The 18,103-nt window shown below is 43.1% G+C and overlaps 1 protein-coding gene across 1 annotated transcript in view; it reads left to right on the top strand.

Annotated features, from left to right (window-relative positions):
- Positions 1-1,352: 1,352 nt before the first annotated feature.
- Positions 1,353-18,103, top strand: part of SLC12A2 (solute carrier family 12 member 2) — a 61,238-nt gene continuing 44,487 nt past the window's right edge. Inside the window, exon 1 of the mRNA XM_075725826.1 lies at positions 1,353-1,943. Coding sequence (XP_075581941.1) covers positions 1,353-1,943 — 591 coding nt within the window. The remainder of the gene's footprint in view (positions 1,944-18,103) is intronic.

The following is an 18,103-nucleotide window of genomic DNA, read 5'->3' as shown; positions in this document are numbered from 1 at the left end:
CTGCGCGTCCCCGGCAGCTGCTCCACGCTTACCCGCAGGCACGCACCTCACCCTGCGCTCCAAGCCGCGCAGCCGGACCCTGGGCGCCCGCAGGCCGCTGCGGAGCTCGGTGGCGTCCGCCAAGGACCGATATGGGCCGGCTCGAAGCGGCACCGGGGGCTCTGCAAGGGCTGCGAGCGGGCGAGGGGCCGGGGGGCCTGCGCGGGCCTCGGAGCCCCCGCGGCCGCCTGAGCCCCCACCCCGCGGGCCGCCCACCGAGCGCTGTGGGCAGCGGGCGGGGGCGAGGAGTGCGTGCGGCGGGCCGCTCCTCCCGCCGCGACCGGCCGGGGCTGCTCGGCTCCCGCCGCGGGGGTGGTGGGGGTGGGGGGGTGGTGGTGGTGCCGCCGAGCGGGGCGGGGGACGCGGAAGCGCGGAGCCGGCGCGGCCCGCGCATCCCCCGCCGCCGGCGCTCCTCTCGCGAGATGTGGCGGCGGGCTCTCGGGCTTTGACCGGCGGGCGAGCGCCGGGGCGCCGCGGCCCCCCGCACCGGGCCAGGCGCTGCCCCCTCTTCCCCCCACCCCAGCCCACCCCGCTCCCGGCCGCCGCGGGGCGGATGCGGCGACGGCGGCCATAGTTTGGGGCGGGAGGAGCCGCTGCCGCCGCCGCCGCCCTTCCCGCGAGCGCCGCCGGCGGGCCGGGGAGCCGCTCCCGCCGCCGCAGCCGGCAGCGGGCGGAGCCTGGGGAGCAGGCGGCGCCGGCGGCCCCCCGCATCTCGCCTCCGCCCGAGCGGGGAAGCGAGCGGGCGCGGCGAGGCGGCGCTGGCCGGTTGGCGTCCGAGTTCCTGCCGCCGCCGCCGCGCGGGGATCAGGTGGAGCGGCCGGAGGGCGGGGGCGGGCAGGCGGAGGGCACCGGGGGCCGCTTCCTTCCCGGCTGCGCCGCCGCACGGCGGCCGCGGGCGCCGCGCCGCTCCCTGCTGCCGGGGCCCCCGTGGGCTCGCCCGGCGCGGCCGCTCCTCCCCGCCTGGCGCTGTCAGAGCGGCGGGCGGCGCCTTCGCGTAGCGGGCGCGCTCGGGGGAAGGCGAGCGGGGGCGGGGGAGAGCGCGGCCGGTGCGGGGCGAGGGGGCGGCGGTCCGGCTGCCGCTGAGGGGGCGCTGCGGCGGGGGAGGGGGGGGGGCGGCGGCCGCACCGGCGGCATCATCACCTGGCGCTGCGGCGGGGGGCGGGGCGGGGCGCGCGGCGCCTGGCGTTGTCTGCGGCGCGCGGCAGCCGCGGGCGCTGGTTGGCGGCTTAAAGCAGCGGAGCCGCCGCCGCGAGGGGCGGCCAGAGCAGCCAGCGCCGCCGTCGCGCGCAGTGCTCGTTCGGCGCGGGGCAGGCATGGAGGGCGAGCGCCAGCAGCAGCAGCACCGGCAGCAGCAGCAGCCGCCGCCCGGCCCCGCCGTGGCGGGGGCCGCGGGTGAGGAGCGGCGCTCGGAAGAGGGCAAGGATGCGGCGGGCGGCGGTGCGCTGGGCAGACCGCTGGGTCCCACGCCGAGCCAGAGCCGCTTCCAGGTGGACCTGGTGGCCGAGGGCGCCGGCCGCCCGGCTGAGGAGAGCCGCAGGGCGAGCGGGGAAGGCGGCGCGGCGGCGAAGGGCAGTGAGGAAGCCAAGGGCAGGTTTCGGGTGAACTTCGTGGACCCGTCGGCCGGCGACGAGAGCCCCGGCGAGCCGGGTGGCGGCAGCTCGGAAGGCGGCAACGTCAGCTTCCAGAACGGCGGCGACACGGTGCTGAGCGAGGGCAGCCTGCACTCCGGCGGCCACCACCACTACTACTACGACACCCACACCAACACCTACTACCTGCGCACCTTCGGCCACAACACCATGGACGCCGTGCCCCGCATCGACCACTACCGCCACACGGCCGCCGACCTGGGGGAGAAGCTGCTGCGGCCCAGCCTGGCCGAGCTGCACGATGAGCTGGACAAGGTGAGGGCCCGCCGCGTACCCCCCGGGGCCGCCTCCGCCCCGGCCCCCCGCGCCCTGCCCCCGCCGGGGCCGCTCCCGGGCCGTGCGGTGCCCGGTGCGCGGCGGCGGCGGCGGCGGGGGGAGGAACGAAGCCGAAAGCTCGCTGAGCCTCGAGGAGGCGCAAACAGCGCGAATGCATCGGGTCGCTTGCGTCTTCCTTTCTTTTTTTTTTTTTTCTTTTTTTTTTTTTTTGTCTCCCCTTCCTTTCATGACGCAGTGGGGTTTTCCCCCACCCTGTATTTTTGGGAGATTGGTCGCCGTGGTGAGCGGTAGTTAGAGCTGTAGGTCTGCGGGGCAAATGTTTTCTCCATAACCGAGAGAGGATCTGTTACAGTCGCAGCGGTTTTCCGCTTCTGGTCCATATCGCCTTCGACAGATAGGGAATTGGGGTCTGTGAGAGGTATTAGTCTGGGAAAGGGAGTGAAAACGCTTGGAAGAGCTGCTAAAAAAATAAAAAAAAAAAAAAAGGAGGATGCGCTCGCTTTTAGCAGTGACAAGAGGTTTGTCTCCTAAGCGGCTGGAAACGCATGCCTGCCCCTGCGCTTGCAGTGGCGGAGCAGACCGCCTTCTGGCGTGATGCTGAAGGCTGCACAGGCACAGCCCAGGCTCCTGCTCCGTGAGGAGCCTCTCCAGCCCCGCTGAGGAGCCCGGCGTGTTGAGGGCGTCGTGATCAAGGCTTCAGAAATTCCTGAAGCTGCGCGTGTCAAGCTTTTTCTATTTTAGACTAGCCCGTATGCTATTGGAGACGAGTTCCAGTGAAAGCTCATTTGCGCTGTAGGCTGTCTTTACTGAAAGGCAGGCTTTAGCTGAACCTAGAATTAAATGGATCTATTTCTTAGATCATGATTAAACAATTAAACTATCATAACTGAACTAAAGCCAGATCAAACTATTGCAATGCTGTTGTCTTGCAGTCTGAAAATTGCCTCTTCGTATTTGGCCATGCTCTAAGTCCATATTCTAGCGGTTTTTTCTGCTGGGTTTAGGGAAATAATGGAACATGTGGGCCACATCCTAATGGAGTGAAGAATATTCTGTTTCCACAACTTTTTTCATCCCACCTTTCACTCCTTATAGATGGAGTTCCACTGAGAAAATGGATGTTCTTTTGACACTGTCCTGTTTCACACCATTTTTAGGGCAGCTCAGTGCATCTGCACTGATCTGTGGGGTTTTTTGGGGGGGCGGTGGTGATGATTCTTTAAATGTGGTGATGTGGGGGTTTTTTGTTTCTTTGGGTTTTTTTTTTTTTTTTTGAAACTGACTCTTCATCTTTTCTGATAGAAATAATTGGTGTGCTATAGAGAGACTTACCTCTAAGATTAGATATCAGAATAATTACTAACTGTTAACAGCAAATTACTCTTGCCTTTCAGGTCCCCTCCTGATGGAGTTAAATGATGTTCTGTAGTCTGATTCTAAGTTAGGATGGAACGGAAGTTGGCAATTACTGACTTGTGCGTGGAGTTAGATACACTATAAATAAACCACGTAATATATGTGAAAATGCACTGACTTTCCTCTCCCCAGCGCCCCCGTTTCTGACTCCTGGCCCCAAGCAGAACATCACTTGAATTTCTAAGCTTGGCAGATAGGTTTTTGATGTGTTTATATTGCAGCAGTCAAGAAAGCTCTTCATGACACTGTTAAGACATTTCAGTGCAGAATCTAACTTGCTCTGGAACTATAGTTTCTAAAAGTGTAATTTCTTCATATTTAATTACAAAGCATGGCAAACCGTTTTTTTGGTAGGTTGTGGCATAGAGGAGCTGTAGACCTAATTACAGGATCATTATCAGAATAGTTTCATTGTGAGCATTAATTAACTCAAATTACTAATTTGTTAAATGTCATGAATTGTTCTGCAGTGTGGATAGGTGTCTTGGTGAAGATTTTTTTTTTTTCAAGTGATGTCCCATCCCCTGTGCCCCCCTCGCTCCCCCTGCCTCCCCAAAAAAAAAGTTGGGGGATGGAATATGCAATTTCAGTTACACTTGATATTATACTTCAGTATTAATTCTAAAAAATGTCATGGTATGAACTTCAGAAGTGAAGTTGGAAGTTCTGTGTAGTAACTCAGCTGTTCTGTCACAGAATATTTCATTTCCAAAGCAGTTAATGTGTTAGCAAGCATTTAGGCTTATATGAAGAAGGGAAGCAATTATTTTTGCTTTGGACTTTGCAAAAACAGTTTGCAAGATAAAGTTGAGAACACAAAAGCGTTTAATAAGGGTGTGTCATGCATACTAATAGCATTGGATACCTACATTTTTCCCAGTCTCTGGAGTGTAAAATATATCACATCTATAATTATGTACTTGATTTCTGGCCACAGAGTGCTGAGAACTTTTAAATCATGATGGCGCTGTACTTTTATATGAAAGCTGTTCACAAAGCTATTGTGTTTTTTTCACTGTGTTTCAGGGGGCTTATTGTCTCCATTCCCAAAGTGACTCCCGTTCCTGCTGAATTTCCTGACAGTAATGGTCTCTAGTGTTGAATAGTACTATGCATTAATTAAGATATTTCACTGACTTTTAAGAACTTGAAAAATTAAGCTCGCTCTTTAGCTGTAGTTTTTGTACTAACTTAACTTGTACAGCATGTATGTCAAAGACTTAGTAGGGCAGCTGGTATAAACATCCTAGTACCAGTACATAAAATTTCTACTACATAAAGACCTATTGTTATTCCCCTGCTTCTTGACCCAGTGCATCAAGGTTGGCAGTTATTCTGTGTTGACTGATCCAAAAACGTGTTCCCCAGCAGTGTGGTTCACTGCTTTGAATGTAGCAATTTCATCTTGCATTTAAAGTTTGTGCTACTCCTTTTTCCTTTTAAAAGGTAAATAAATGTTGTGAGGCAGTGTTACAGTATGTTGACACTAGTGCAAATTATAGAACAGATTTTTTTCTTAGTTTTGTTCGCAAGCTTCATATGTCTAACTCTTCTACTGATTCTGTTCTCACAGAAAAGCACTGTCAGAGGAAGATAACACTGTTTGAGGAAGATGCACGTACATGTACCGGAGGGGTACCTTTTGGCAAGGGTTTGTCTTGCTGTCCCTGTAGGATAGGTGTCTAACCACTTCAGGTTTCATGTGGTTGTTCCAGCAGTGGCTTTCCTAGCAGAAAAGAAAGTGATTGTTCTTGAAACTGGTTGTGGAAACACAGTTGGGTGATGCTGCGCTGCTCAGACTGGATGAATTGCATACTATTGATATTGGTCTATCGTGTTAATTTTCAAGTGAGGGGTCTTGTCTTCATATATCATTGGCCGGAGATAGCTAAGGTGATCAATCTCTTGCTTAAGTCAATTGGTGTGCATTAATCTTAATCTGCTTTAGAGAGATGATAGAGGGAATTTGGTGATGTGTGACAGTTGCTGATCTCATAGATAAGGTGATGTTTTGCAGGAGCATTAGTCTCCAGAGATGTAGAGGCAAGAGGGTAGTTATTAACAGAGAGGTGGGAGGGAAACTGCAGACCATGATATGTAGGTTTTTGTTGCAGTTGCAGTGGTGCCCCTGCTGTCTTGAGGGGATCTGCCTTCAGATAGTAGGAAGATTAAAAGTGGCCTAGCTTTTCTTAATTTTTTTTTTGTTTTCTATCATACGGTTTAGGAATATCTGTTTCGGCTAGGTCAGCTATATCTGTAAGTAAAGCTATAGCTGGTAGAAGACATTCCATCTGCCTTTGTCTTCCTTAATGTAAAAAATCACCATGCCACAATGTCACAGACCTTATGGTTCTGGAAGGCGAATACTTCTGAAGTATTCAGAAATGGACTGTGTTTTAGTAATTCACTATTATGCATTAGTTTATAATTTTTCTGTATAGCATTGCCTTAATTGGGGGGCTTTTTTTTTTTTTTTGAAGAACAAACTTCACAGTTCGTGAGTGATTCTGATTCGATACATCTTTTGTGCCGTCATTTACAGCTGTGGTAAGTAGATGTTATGTGAACCAAGCCCTCTGCTGGTAGCTTTGTTCCGTTGTTTATTTAACACTCACTGAGAGTACTGGCTGGTTCCCTTGACCACGCTAGAAGGTAGTGATCTCAGAGGAAGGTCTTTACACCACCCCCACCCCACCCAGCCCAAATTAAAAAACAGGAAAAAAAAAAAAACCCAAACCCCAAAAAACCAACCCATTTAGAAACACAAGTGTGCTTTGCCTCCTCCCACACAGAAATCCATGCACCTGTCCTCTGAATTTGGAGACAGAAGTAAGAAAGACGACATTACTGATAGTCTTGATGCAAAATTGAGGGTTTTTTTGTTTTACTCAAGTTGGATGACTATAATTTTTAAAAAAAATATCTTTCTGGCTTTGATTTGTATTTTCTTGAACATTGTAGTTTTTATGTGATAATTTAAAATGTTAAACCTAAGCATAGTGAAAAGGCTGCATATGGCACTGCTTTTTTAACAAAGAATGTATTCTTTCTTGAAAATGTTAAACTATTGCTGCACCTCTAACATTTGTTTATACTTTTTTTATTTTTCCAGCTCTTGGTTTGTGTCTGCTTAGCCTGTAAAGAAAACAGAGCTTAGCTAAAGATGCATAAAAGGCTAAAGATGATTCTAGGCTATCAAGTTAGCTGATCCTGTTATGTGAGGTCTGTCTTAAAAACTGCTTCCTCCCCTCTCCCTCTGCCAGAAGGCTGAGACCCTCTTGCAGATGGTTTTTACTGTACTACCTTGGCTGAATCTTGCTTACAGTCTTAGACTCAGTCTCTTAGTTCTTGAGTCAGTGTGATTTAATTTGGATAGTTTCTTTTCCTTCTTGCTCTTCTTTATATTTGTAAGCAGAACTGGAATTTTCTTTCTGAACTTCATTGAAATAAAACAAGGTAAATCCTTTTAGTATTGGTCTCTGTGCTCTTGGACATCCTAGAAGCCTCTAGTTTGTTACTGTTCTTGTTCATCACTTTTGAAAAACACTGAGCTCAATGCACCCCGTACTCAGATGAGGCTTTTCTAGCATAATGTGAAGTGGTGTGTTTACGCTTTTTTCAGTCTGTGTGGAGAATCCTCACTTTGCTTATCATGATACCCCACTTAATTACCACCATCTTCATCAAGGGAAAAGAAATAATGTATTGCTCTGTTTGCAGCAGTAAATCATATTAGTCCTCCAGGGTTTGGACTCTGTAAGGACCCATGTGTATTTTGTAATTTTACATTGCTTGATGCTTGAATCTCTCTTATCTGATCTTGGTGATAAGTCTTTAGTCCAAAACACCTATGGAATACTGAAACTGTTGAACTGTCTTCAACGAACTGCTAATATTGTTCTTACTACTTTGTTTTTGTTTTGTTCCAGAGAAGCTGGAAATAAATGAGTGCTGTTAACAGGTTATAGTTTGACAGCACAAGTGGCTGCTGCTGAAAAAGGGGTAAACTTTTGTGTGTTCTCTTGTGGTGATGTTTGTATTTTCGAGTTGGGATTTGATCTAGCTTACAGACAGGCACCCTCCCCCCCACCCCCACCCCACCAACTGCAAAATCTTGCACTGGATGTGGTGAGTCAGTTCCCTGATCCAATACACCAATGGTCTCCACAATCTTTTCACTGCACACTCGCATCAATATAAAACTTTCGAGCATGCACTCTTAATATGCATATATTTATTTACTTATATACATGTGCTATTGTAGTAATATTGTGTATGGTACAAAATAAAAATTAAAGGATGAGATAAAGATGAAACAAACACTTTTCAGCAATCTTCTTGCACTTTATTAACATTACGAAAAATATTTTTCTTCCCATGCTCCCAATGGACTGTCTTGTGCACCCCTTGGAGACTGCTGCAATGTACTATGAACCCGTGTCTGAAGAAAAGTTGTAATTTGCCAGAAGAGTACAACTAGGGAAGGAAGGAAGGAGGGAATTCGGAGGAGCTTGTTTTTTTTTTAATAAACCAGTCTTAGCTGACACATTGTCAGTGTCAATGGCTAGTTCAAGACCAGAACCTGAAGAGTAGCGGTAACTTCTCTCTAGCTGGGCAGCTTTTCTTTTAGAATAAGCTATTTCAGAACTGGTTAAAGAGGAAGGTAGGTGCTGCAGAATTAAACTTCATCTTCAAATTAACTTTTTCCCTTTTAGTACTACATTTGGTTAGACCTCAGATGATTTTCATTCTTGAAAAACATTCTTGCAGAGGAGGAGGTTGGCAAGATCGATATCTTAGAGTAATTCAGAGCAGTGTACTACATCTTCTGTTGCATCCTTCAGATTTCTCCCTAAAGTCCCATATAATATTCATACATGAGCAACCACAAACCCATTCCCCACCGCCATCCCCCTTTTTGGTATAGGTAACAGCAATCACAATATAGTCATTTGTTCACTACTAAGAATTTTTTTAAATAGTTGACTTAGAATTGTTTGCCTTTCAGTATTTTTGGAAGCCACCCAGTTCTTGCAGCTTGAGCGCATGGAACAGCTTTGATTTATTTCTACACTTCAGCATGCCAATTACGCCTGATAAACTTACTGAAATTTCTTTTCATGCATAAAAACTAAGATGCATTATCTGTGTCTAAAACTTAACTGACTTAAGGATACAGTGATTAAAAAAAACATTAAAAAAATTCCTAAAATTCCATTTTGACAAGGAAGCTTATCTCTTGCATCTTCATTTTGCTAGTTAACTTTCCTTCTTCAAATGAACTGCTGCTATTTCAGATTATTCAGGGTTTCTTTTAATTCAAAGAAAATAACAATGTCTGTTTCAGCTGTAAAGAAACTGTGTTGCTAGGTTAATGTTTCAACTTACTATGAGGGTTTACATGGTAGAGAGACTCCTAAGACTATTCTGAGTAATGCTGCTCTTGAGCTGTAAGCAGTTTGGCAGCTTTGGCTTGAACGTAGTCCTGTGCCGGTACAAGTAAGTGCTGTGCTGCATGAACGTACCAGCTCTGCTCAGTGCTGGCTCAGGGGCTGTGCCTGTAGCTGTATCCACCACTTCATGCCATGACGTTAGAAAATTCAGGCAGTACTTAGCTGATTTTTAAGATTTTTTCAATGGGCTGTTTAGTCTATTGTAAGGTTAAATGTAATTTTTCATGAACTTACCACACTTAGAACTAGAATTCTAATTAAACCAGGAAGTTTTATTAAGGTTACTGCTGCATAGTGTGGCATGCTTGCTCCTCATCCCCTACCTCTTGAGTGGAAAGTGCATCATTCTGTTTTGCAGAAGTGCATGAAAACTGAAAGGTCTTAAGAGCAAGAATGCTTCAAAATAACCTTTTTTTTGGGTGGATTATAGAAGGAGACTTGGGAATTTGCTGTGTTGAAAACAAGTTCTTGAGCAAGACTTGAAACAGATTCTCTTTTGTACTTATTTACAGAACATTGATTTTCTTGGACTATACTTGAATATGCAAAGCTGCTTTGCAACAGGCTTGCTGATAGGATTTAATTCAGCTTTTAAGCAATCAAATGCTGCATCTGCTTCATTCTGGAGAACAAGAAAATTCTATGAAAAACTTAAAAGGTCTCTAACCATTAGAGGTGTATCAGGGTTATATTTTTCAGATAATCAAGAGAAAACTACCTGCGTTCAGAGCCTGGATCTCTTTGCCTAAGAAGTGTGATTTCTCTTTTCATGCCAATGGATATCAAAAGGAATATGATGGTCAATGCACAGTAGTGAATAATTATTTCGATAATCATTCACAGTACTATGGTTCTTCTGGAAAGGATCAAATACATTGGTGTAGTAGGGAAACTAGTTGTTTGGTTCTGGAGAGGGCAGGACAGGAGTAATCCATCAAAACTGGAACTGAGGTGTTCTCTTAAGGTGTGAAATAGACCACGTGTATTTCTTCCTCTTAAGCTGGATGGATTGGTTGCCCCTACACTTGTGCAGGAAGTCATGCCTCCACTTATGTGACTGGATGTTAATGGTGCAATTTCCTGTTAGCTAGAAGAAGTGGAGAGACTGGCAAAAGAATTTTGTGGTGTGTGGGGTTTTTTTTGTTTGGGTTTTTTTGTGGGTTGGATTTGTTTTGTGGGGTTTTTTTTGTTGGTGTTTTTTTTTGTTCTATAGTGGCAGACCATGTTGACTGTTCCTTGACAGGAGGGCCTGACTTTGCCTGCAATGTTCCTGGGAGTGCAGAACATAAGCATTGTCTCTAAGCATGGTCTACCATGGTGTAGCCACACTGCATAGCTGCTGAACAGCAGTCTTTTCTCACTTCTCTCAAATTCTCATGATCAACTTGCCCAGAGTGTTGATATCATCTTGTGCTTATGGAGGGATGTATGAATCAAGAGGTGAAGATGTAGAGAGGGTGTAGAGAGTTTTCTTTATCTTGATGCTTTTGCAGAATGCTTTTGTTGTTTAAATAATGCTTTTGGTTAGAAGAAAAAAAATACTATTTATATTTCAGATAGGATACTGCTCTTGCATACCTGCAGATGTCAACAAAACTTTGTTGCCATGTCATGTGTAACAACATCTTGAAAGGATTCCATCTGATCACACCATACTGGCTGCAGGCTTTCAAATTTCAGCCTTTGCATTGCTATCTTGACTTAAGTACTTGCTTTCCTTTGGAACTTTTTTTTTAATTTTGATGTGATGCTTAGGAAGCTTTTTTTTTTGCTTCTAAAAGGCTGAAAACTCAAAATTCCTAGTGATGCAGTAGAGAAAGCAGGTAGAGGAAGGGATGAGATCACCCGTGGAATACTACGCAGTATTCTAATGCCTGGATTACTTAAGTGACATGACAAGTTACTGGGTGTGGAATACTGCTGACAATCAAGTTTATGAAGATCAGTCAAGGGCCAGATTCTGTCTATTTTCACCAATTAAAGTGCTCTTAAGTATGGGCAGTTTTGCTGTTGCTTCATTTCTGAATTGATTCCAGACCTTTTCCTTTAAGCAAAAGTCTACCAGATTGCAATTTGTATCCATCCTGTATTAGGAGGGAAGGATCATAACCACCTCCTTAAAGAGAAAAGTCCATAGCCTTTATATGGTTAGTAAGCTTAGATATCAGTCAAAAAAAAAAATTGTATGCATGTAAGACATTAAGTGGTGGTGAGCTTTATAAACAAGGGTCCTATCTATCCTTTCTAAGTATACCACCTTGTGAGAACAGTAATTTACTCCTAAACTGAAATCAATTGCCTGAGGAAGTTTCTTGGTTAACTGTCTTGCTAGCCTGGTGAATACATCATACTACTTGTAAGAGTTGGGAGGAAGAATGGATGATTCTTTATCCCTTTAAAAGAATTAAAGTAAAAATGGCTTTTAAAATCAGAAAATACATATATATACACACACACAAAAACTGCTTAATGTTTCTCTGTTAAAAGCAGTATTGAGTTGCAAGACACTGAAATACAAGCTGATGGCAGAGACATGTAGCTGGCTAATTCTTCAGTTGACACGTTAATTGTAACTATAAATTTTTTCCGTTTAAAATTGTTCCGCTGTAATCAAAGTACAACAGACTTTAATTTCAGCCTAAGATAACATTAAAGTTCTGTCTTTGATGCAATCTGTTTTAAAATCTCTGGATGTGGATGCCAAAAGCATGTGCTGCTATATTTTCAATATTTAATTGTAGAGAAGGTAATATAGCCAAAGCACTTAAGTTTTGCTCTTTTGGCTGCAAACGTGAAAAGGATTTCCTTCGATTGAGGCAAGTAACCAGTGGTTGAAGCTGTTCACGCTTGATTCCAAGGAATCCTGACTTTTGAGAACAGATCATGCTTTATCTGGGTAATTTATCTCCTGTTGCTGTAGGTAACTGCTGGGTGCCATTTAATGGGTTAGTAGGCTTTTTTTAGGTTATGACTGTAAAGATACTGGAGCCACAGTATAGTAGCAGCATCTTGCATGCGCTTCAAACAAGGAGTGGGAATTACAAATTCTATTCGCAAATTTACTATAATTCATTCCTGGTGTAAAAACAAGCAGTAAAGTACCTAATATGACTGCTGAATTTTCTGAACTGCTGTCAACATCTAGTCATTTCACAATGACTAGCAGTGTTCCTTGAAAATGTGTGGTTTTGAGTTTGTTTTTAGAAAATGCTAAGAAGGTGTTCAGGCAGACTGAGATGTCCTGAATTTTTTTCTGCCATGTTTTCTTTTGCATGTGCTACCTGACTGGGTTTTTCCCACTGGTAGTGATACTGATCACTCAAGCTTCCCATGTAACTCCTGAAAAACCTGAACACCTGATTCTGTTTTGCTAACTTGGCAAGTTTATTTTTAACTAATGAGTTATCAGGAATTTATAAACTGTTCTAGGTGTCTGTAGAAGCTACTGTCTTTATGAGTAGCAATCTCTAAGTGAAAGGTAACTGTGTTCACTTGGATTATCACCCTGTTTGTAGTACCAAAGATTCAGACTATTACATCTATTGGTAAGATGTAAATTTATGATGTAATTAAGATGTAGAAAGTGATAACCTATGTTCAGTTTTGGAATTTGCACTTTCACTGCTCTTTCATCAGAATAAGGGCTGTTATGGAGCATTGATTGAGAGTTGGACACACTAGTTCTTAGTTTCCATACCAACTCATGATAACCCTATTGCCATCCTTATCCCAGCAGAGGACTAGTGATGAAGTAGAACTGCATGCAGTATTTAAAGTTCAGGTGTGCTACAGACTTTTTTCTTGAATTACTCATTACAGAGTTATTTTTTTAGTTTTATAATCTCTTCTTTTTAACTGTTACTGTGTACAAAGTGATAGTTTTCTAAAACTATTTAGGGTAGGCCAAAAAAAGAGTTCTTTCAAGGGTAGTGAGAAATGTACACAGCATATGGTTTTTTCCTTATTTGCTTTCATAGGCATTGAGTTTAAGTTGTGTTAATTTCCAGTTCCTAGGTCAAACAAGATTCTTCTGCATTGTTTCATAGGTCTATAGCAAATTGCCTTTCTTAGGAAGTGACTGTTTCAGTCAGGCTTGAATATTGGTATTTACTATGTAGTTCTATGGTTTTAATGGGAGAGAGGCTTAGGTAAATCAATTTGTGGTGTAAGCGAAAGCAGTGAGGATATCTAACAAAGCTTTAGGGTTAGCACTTCTGAAACGGTAAGTATAGAGAAGAAAATAGCTGTTTGTCAACAACAGTAGTGCTGGTGTTATTAGTTTACAAAATAGACTGTCCATGCCAGTGCTGACTGTTCTTTAAGAGGGTGTTACGTAGAGTAAGGTATTTTAAAAGTAATTACCTACATTACTTACTCCCTTTTAGAGCTGTTTATTTCCCTTACAAAAAACACTTGAAAACTGTCAGACCTGGCAGAGGTGTTTTTCAAACTTAGTATTAAAAACTTGCTGTGATTTGTTAGTCTACAGAGCAAAGTTAACAACCAAGTACCTCAACCATTTTGAACAGTGGTTGGTTGAAAAAAATGTTTACAAACAATAGTCAGTGTCACCAGATCAAGTCAAAGACTGGTGAGAACTTATTTTTCCTCTTGCATATTTAAGTACTGAAATGCTGTGTATTCTCAGTCAGACAATCAAATTTGAGACTTTTCTTCATAAAGTGTTAACCACAGGACTCTCTTGTGTCCCTGGACAACAATATGCTTAAAACCATTCCATAGAGATTTAGACATTTTGGAAAGGAAATTTGGTGCTCTTGGTTTCTTTCACCACTGGTTAGATAAAAGCATTAAAACATAAAACCAGCTTATCAAAGACCCTTAGGCACAAACTAGGAATTTTATGACTGCAAATGTTAGCATGCTGCAAAAGCAGTGTTTAAAGAACAGATGTGTTTGATACTGTCCTACGGTCAACATTTAATAGCTGGCTTATTCTTTGGTAGCACAGTATCACACTTAAATATATTGGTACCAGTACAAACCATTTGCAAAAGTTGTCACTGTTGCATCAGAGGTAAACACCTATGCCAGCAGGATTATTCTATGCAGTTATTCTATGCATACAATACATCTAGCACTCTTAAAACCTTTTATTCAGATTATTAGAAATGTCACAGGTGAGGTGGGAGGAAGAATCCAAAAGTTTATTCCAGAAGGGAAAGTGGAAGGCTCGCTTATCCAAGAAAAGAATTGTAGTCTTTAAAAATCATGGGAAGTGTTAGCATATTCTGGCAACATTCAGTAATTCTGCTGCTGTTTGATAACTTTGTTTAATCTGTCATTTTTATTTTATTCACACTCTGGCTAAAATGTTTGAATTAGAAAAGCAAACCCAAATGTTCATAAGCTTTTCTTCCATATATGGTTTGAGCTGTGTTAACTCCGAAAATCTTCTGTACTGTCAAGTTTTGTGCTTGAGTAGCCGTAGTCTTAACTGTGTGCAGCTGTAGAGTTGGGCTATTTAGGAGTATAATCTCTGCAAGTAACAACTCTTCCGCTATTGAGACAGCTGGCATGCCTACATCTGGATCAATACATTTTACCGATTGCTCCCTTCTACAAAAAGGAATTTCTTAAAAGTGGTGATGCCTATAAAATTCACCTTTGCAGATGGAAACAAGAAATTGTTATGGTAAGGTGTAGTGAACAGTTTGGCAGTAATGCTGGAAGCTGCAGTGAAGGAGTGCAGAAGATGTGTGCAAGTCTCTTGCTCTTGTGAAGAAGGGTTCCACTGTCCGTGATGATTGCTGTAAAGACCTCTAACCACAAAGCTCCTAGCATGTAAAAGCATGATCTCGTTTTGAGGCTTCAGCGGTAGCTGGTGAGGACAGAGACCCATTGCTGTGCGGAATTGTTCTGTCAGTACCTCTGTTGGTGAAAGACAGTTCTCAGGCGGCTTCCCTTATTTCCTGTCCTGGCTAAGCGTGTTAAATGAGGAGAGCAGCGTGGTCAGTATCAGACTATGTACATGCAAAGCAGTTTTAAATGTAAGCAGCTGTTCTCTTGATTAAATGTAGTGAAATGCCATTTTTATATTTCCTTGCAGAAACTGGAGCTTGAAAAGATGAGGCTCTTGATTTTCTTTAACATTTTGATAGTATTAGCTGTCTAAACCAGCTTCAGTACTGTATCCTACTAAGACAAGAAAAAGCTACTGTTGTGAAGCCTTCCTAAGGAATTTGTATGAGAAGCCTATACTATATGGCACATGCTAAACCTGTAACAGGTCACACTTGAGAGATGGAAAAAGAGGAGTTAAATACTCTAGTCTCAGGTGCTTCTTCGGCCTCCTCTCTTTGCACAAGAGAATGGCAATAAGAATGATTAGCTAAAGAAGTTACTACTTGGGACATGCCAAATCAGGCAGACCACAAAGAAAGCGGTCTGCCTGCAGAAGAACCATGTAGTCTTAGATACAAACTTGCTGGCTGTCCTGTCCTTTACTTGGGCCTTCCATGTCGTGATACCTGAAAAGAAGGAAGAGCAGAAGAGTTCATGTGCGTTTATTCTGGTACCACCTCATACAGTTCAACATAGCCTATATATGTTGCCTTTAAGATAGGATCTAGATAATATCACCATAAATAAATGTGCTGCATGACATGCACCACTATCAAGACCTCTCAGTAAAACTAAACAGCAGTTTTTACTGATGAGAAACTTTTCCGTACACCAGTGTATTTCAAGCTGTGTGTGAAAAATCTCAGATATCTTCTGGCTAACAAGTCTTTTCTCATTACTAATCCACTTCTAATAAATGTGGAGGCTATTCACAATTGGCACAAATAACTTATTGTTATGATCCAGTACTGGAGATGAAATAGTAGATTATCTGTACTTTTCAGTGCACTGTGATACAGCAATGGAAATTTCTGTGTAGGAACAGAATTTAACTGTTTCTTGGCTAAATTCCTATCAGTGTGTGATAGAATTGTCAACATGTAAATGTGTCTTATTTTTCCTTTACCAGTGCAAGTGAACACTATAACTCTGAGTGTTCTTTGGATTGATTAAAGACACTATTTTGATTTAAAAGTTGTGTTCTGATCCAAAATGCTAAAACCTTCTCTTTTCTTCTCCTTTTGTTACACCCCCTCCAAATCCACAGTGTGTTAGTGTTTCTTGCTGTTTATGAATATCTTGTCGTACATGTATTGCTGTTTTAAAAAAGTGCTAGTGTGTTTTTTCCATTCAGTATGTGACTTGAGTACAAGCATTGTTTCCTCATGAGCACAAGTATGAAAAATACTACGCCTGCGTTATTTACAGCTGAGACCACAGTGATGCTTTCTTAATCTTGCATTCAAGGGCTGAACTTGGAGCCTTATGTAGTTGAATTCTTTTGTGCCCACACTCTGTAATATCTGTTCTCACTAGTACTTTATCGGGCACCCACTAGCACTGATAACCAGCAATAACCTTTCAGTTATTACATTTTGCGTGTGCTTCAGAATATTTTCCTGAGAAATATTGCATAGTGTGGAGAGACAAGACATACAGAACAAAACTTTTCTTGTGTTCATAGTGTGCATATCTTGCAGTTGATCTGGTAACTGATAGATTATCAGTTATGAGCCATTGTCTCCTTCCCAGAATAGAACAGGCTGAGCTATGGGCTTGGTTGAGCAGTATAGTAAAATGCGTAGCTATCCCATGATGGTTGAGGTTGGAAGTGACCTCTGGAGTCATCTTGTTGATGTGTGCAGGTTCTACCAATACCTGGCCAGCCATGGCCATATGATGAAGTACGTAACTGTCTCTTACACTAGATAGTAGGATATTCTCCACCTTCTCTTAAAACCTAAATGTGCAGTAGACAAAACCTTCTAGCTAGTTTAAAAAAAAAAAAAAAAGTGTTGTGATTCAGTATTACAGCATTAACTACTTTAGTTGCATATAATATTTCAATATTTTAGGACATGAAGATGCAGATTTCTTCTAGCCCTTCCTTGATCCTCCCTGACCAGTCTTCTCAAAGAACAATTTTATTGTTTTCTTATTAGAGACATGACATGCCTTTTTGTAATACCAGAAGATGTTATCAAAAGTTGGCAGTTTTCTTGGCCAAAGTGTAAAAACTGCTTAGATAATATAATCATAGAATCACAGAATCGTTTAGGTTGGAAAAGACCTTTAACATCCAGTCCAACCATTAACCTACACAACCAAATCCACACTAAACCAGTCAAGGGTAGACTAGACTAAACCATGTCCCAAAATATAAATGTGACTCCATTTATGCAACGCCTTAGAATTGAGTTTGTTGCAAGTATAATGTGATGCTTTTCTATGAGAAATAAGAATGGATTTTATATGAAGGAATAATAGTATTAAGTTACACTGTTGCATGCTTGATTGGAGGTTTTGTTGTTGTTTTGTTGTGAATGTGCTTATTAATCTATCCTTTGTTTTAATGTATCTTTTTTTCTTTTTTCCTCCCCATTTCTGAAGGTGGGTGGGGGAGAAGTGGGGAGGAACTTCTGGTAAGTGCTGCTGGGAACAGCATAATCTGATGAGGGAGACATTAATACCTAGAAAGTGTTTTGAGGTTTATTCCTGCATTTCTAGGAAAGTCATCTGAAGGATGAGTACTCAAGGGTATCAGAGCAGGGCAGTACATAGGCTCATTCTTTTCTGTTGTGAGCTTCAGGTGTGTCTGAACTGGTCAAGGAGCCTGATTAGAGAGCTTTCCATTTCCTTGGTTCTAGTTTAGGCAGGTCAGCATAGGCTCAGCAAATGAGAGGCTTGTAGCTGTATGTATTAAATTAAAACTAGTTAATTATTATTCTAATTCTTGACATAGAGATGCTAGAGTTAATTCTATGTAAAATCTTAAATGTAGCAGCATGGTAATTCTCTTTTTTGGTCCTCGCTGTTCTTCTTGCCACTCTAAATGGATCACACACCACTTCTTGCTTGGTTTGTTTTAAGTTTGAGTGCCCAAATACAAATAATCAACAAATCAATAGATTCATGTGGTCAAAGGCTGTGCAAATCTCCAAAGAAGCTACAGCCATTAGTTCTCTTCTGTCCAGAAGAGCTGCAGTTCAGCAAATGAGGTAATTCCCACTTATGTTTCTTTTTGTCCTCTGTTTAATGTGTATAACACATTATATATATAAAAATATATATATAAACCACATAGATACGTGTCTTTTTAATCCCTTCTGGAGACAAGAAAACCTACTATTTATGAAAGCTGTCTGTTAAAGGTAATGATCTGCAAACTAATCTTGATTCTGCCTA

This window comes from Pelecanus crispus, chromosome Z (assembly GCF_030463565.1).
Source record: "Pelecanus crispus isolate bPelCri1 chromosome Z, bPelCri1.pri, whole genome shotgun sequence".
Lineage (NCBI taxonomy): Eukaryota > Metazoa > Chordata > Aves > Pelecaniformes > Pelecanidae > Pelecanus > Pelecanus crispus.
This window is presented reverse-complemented; position numbering and strand designations above follow the sequence as displayed.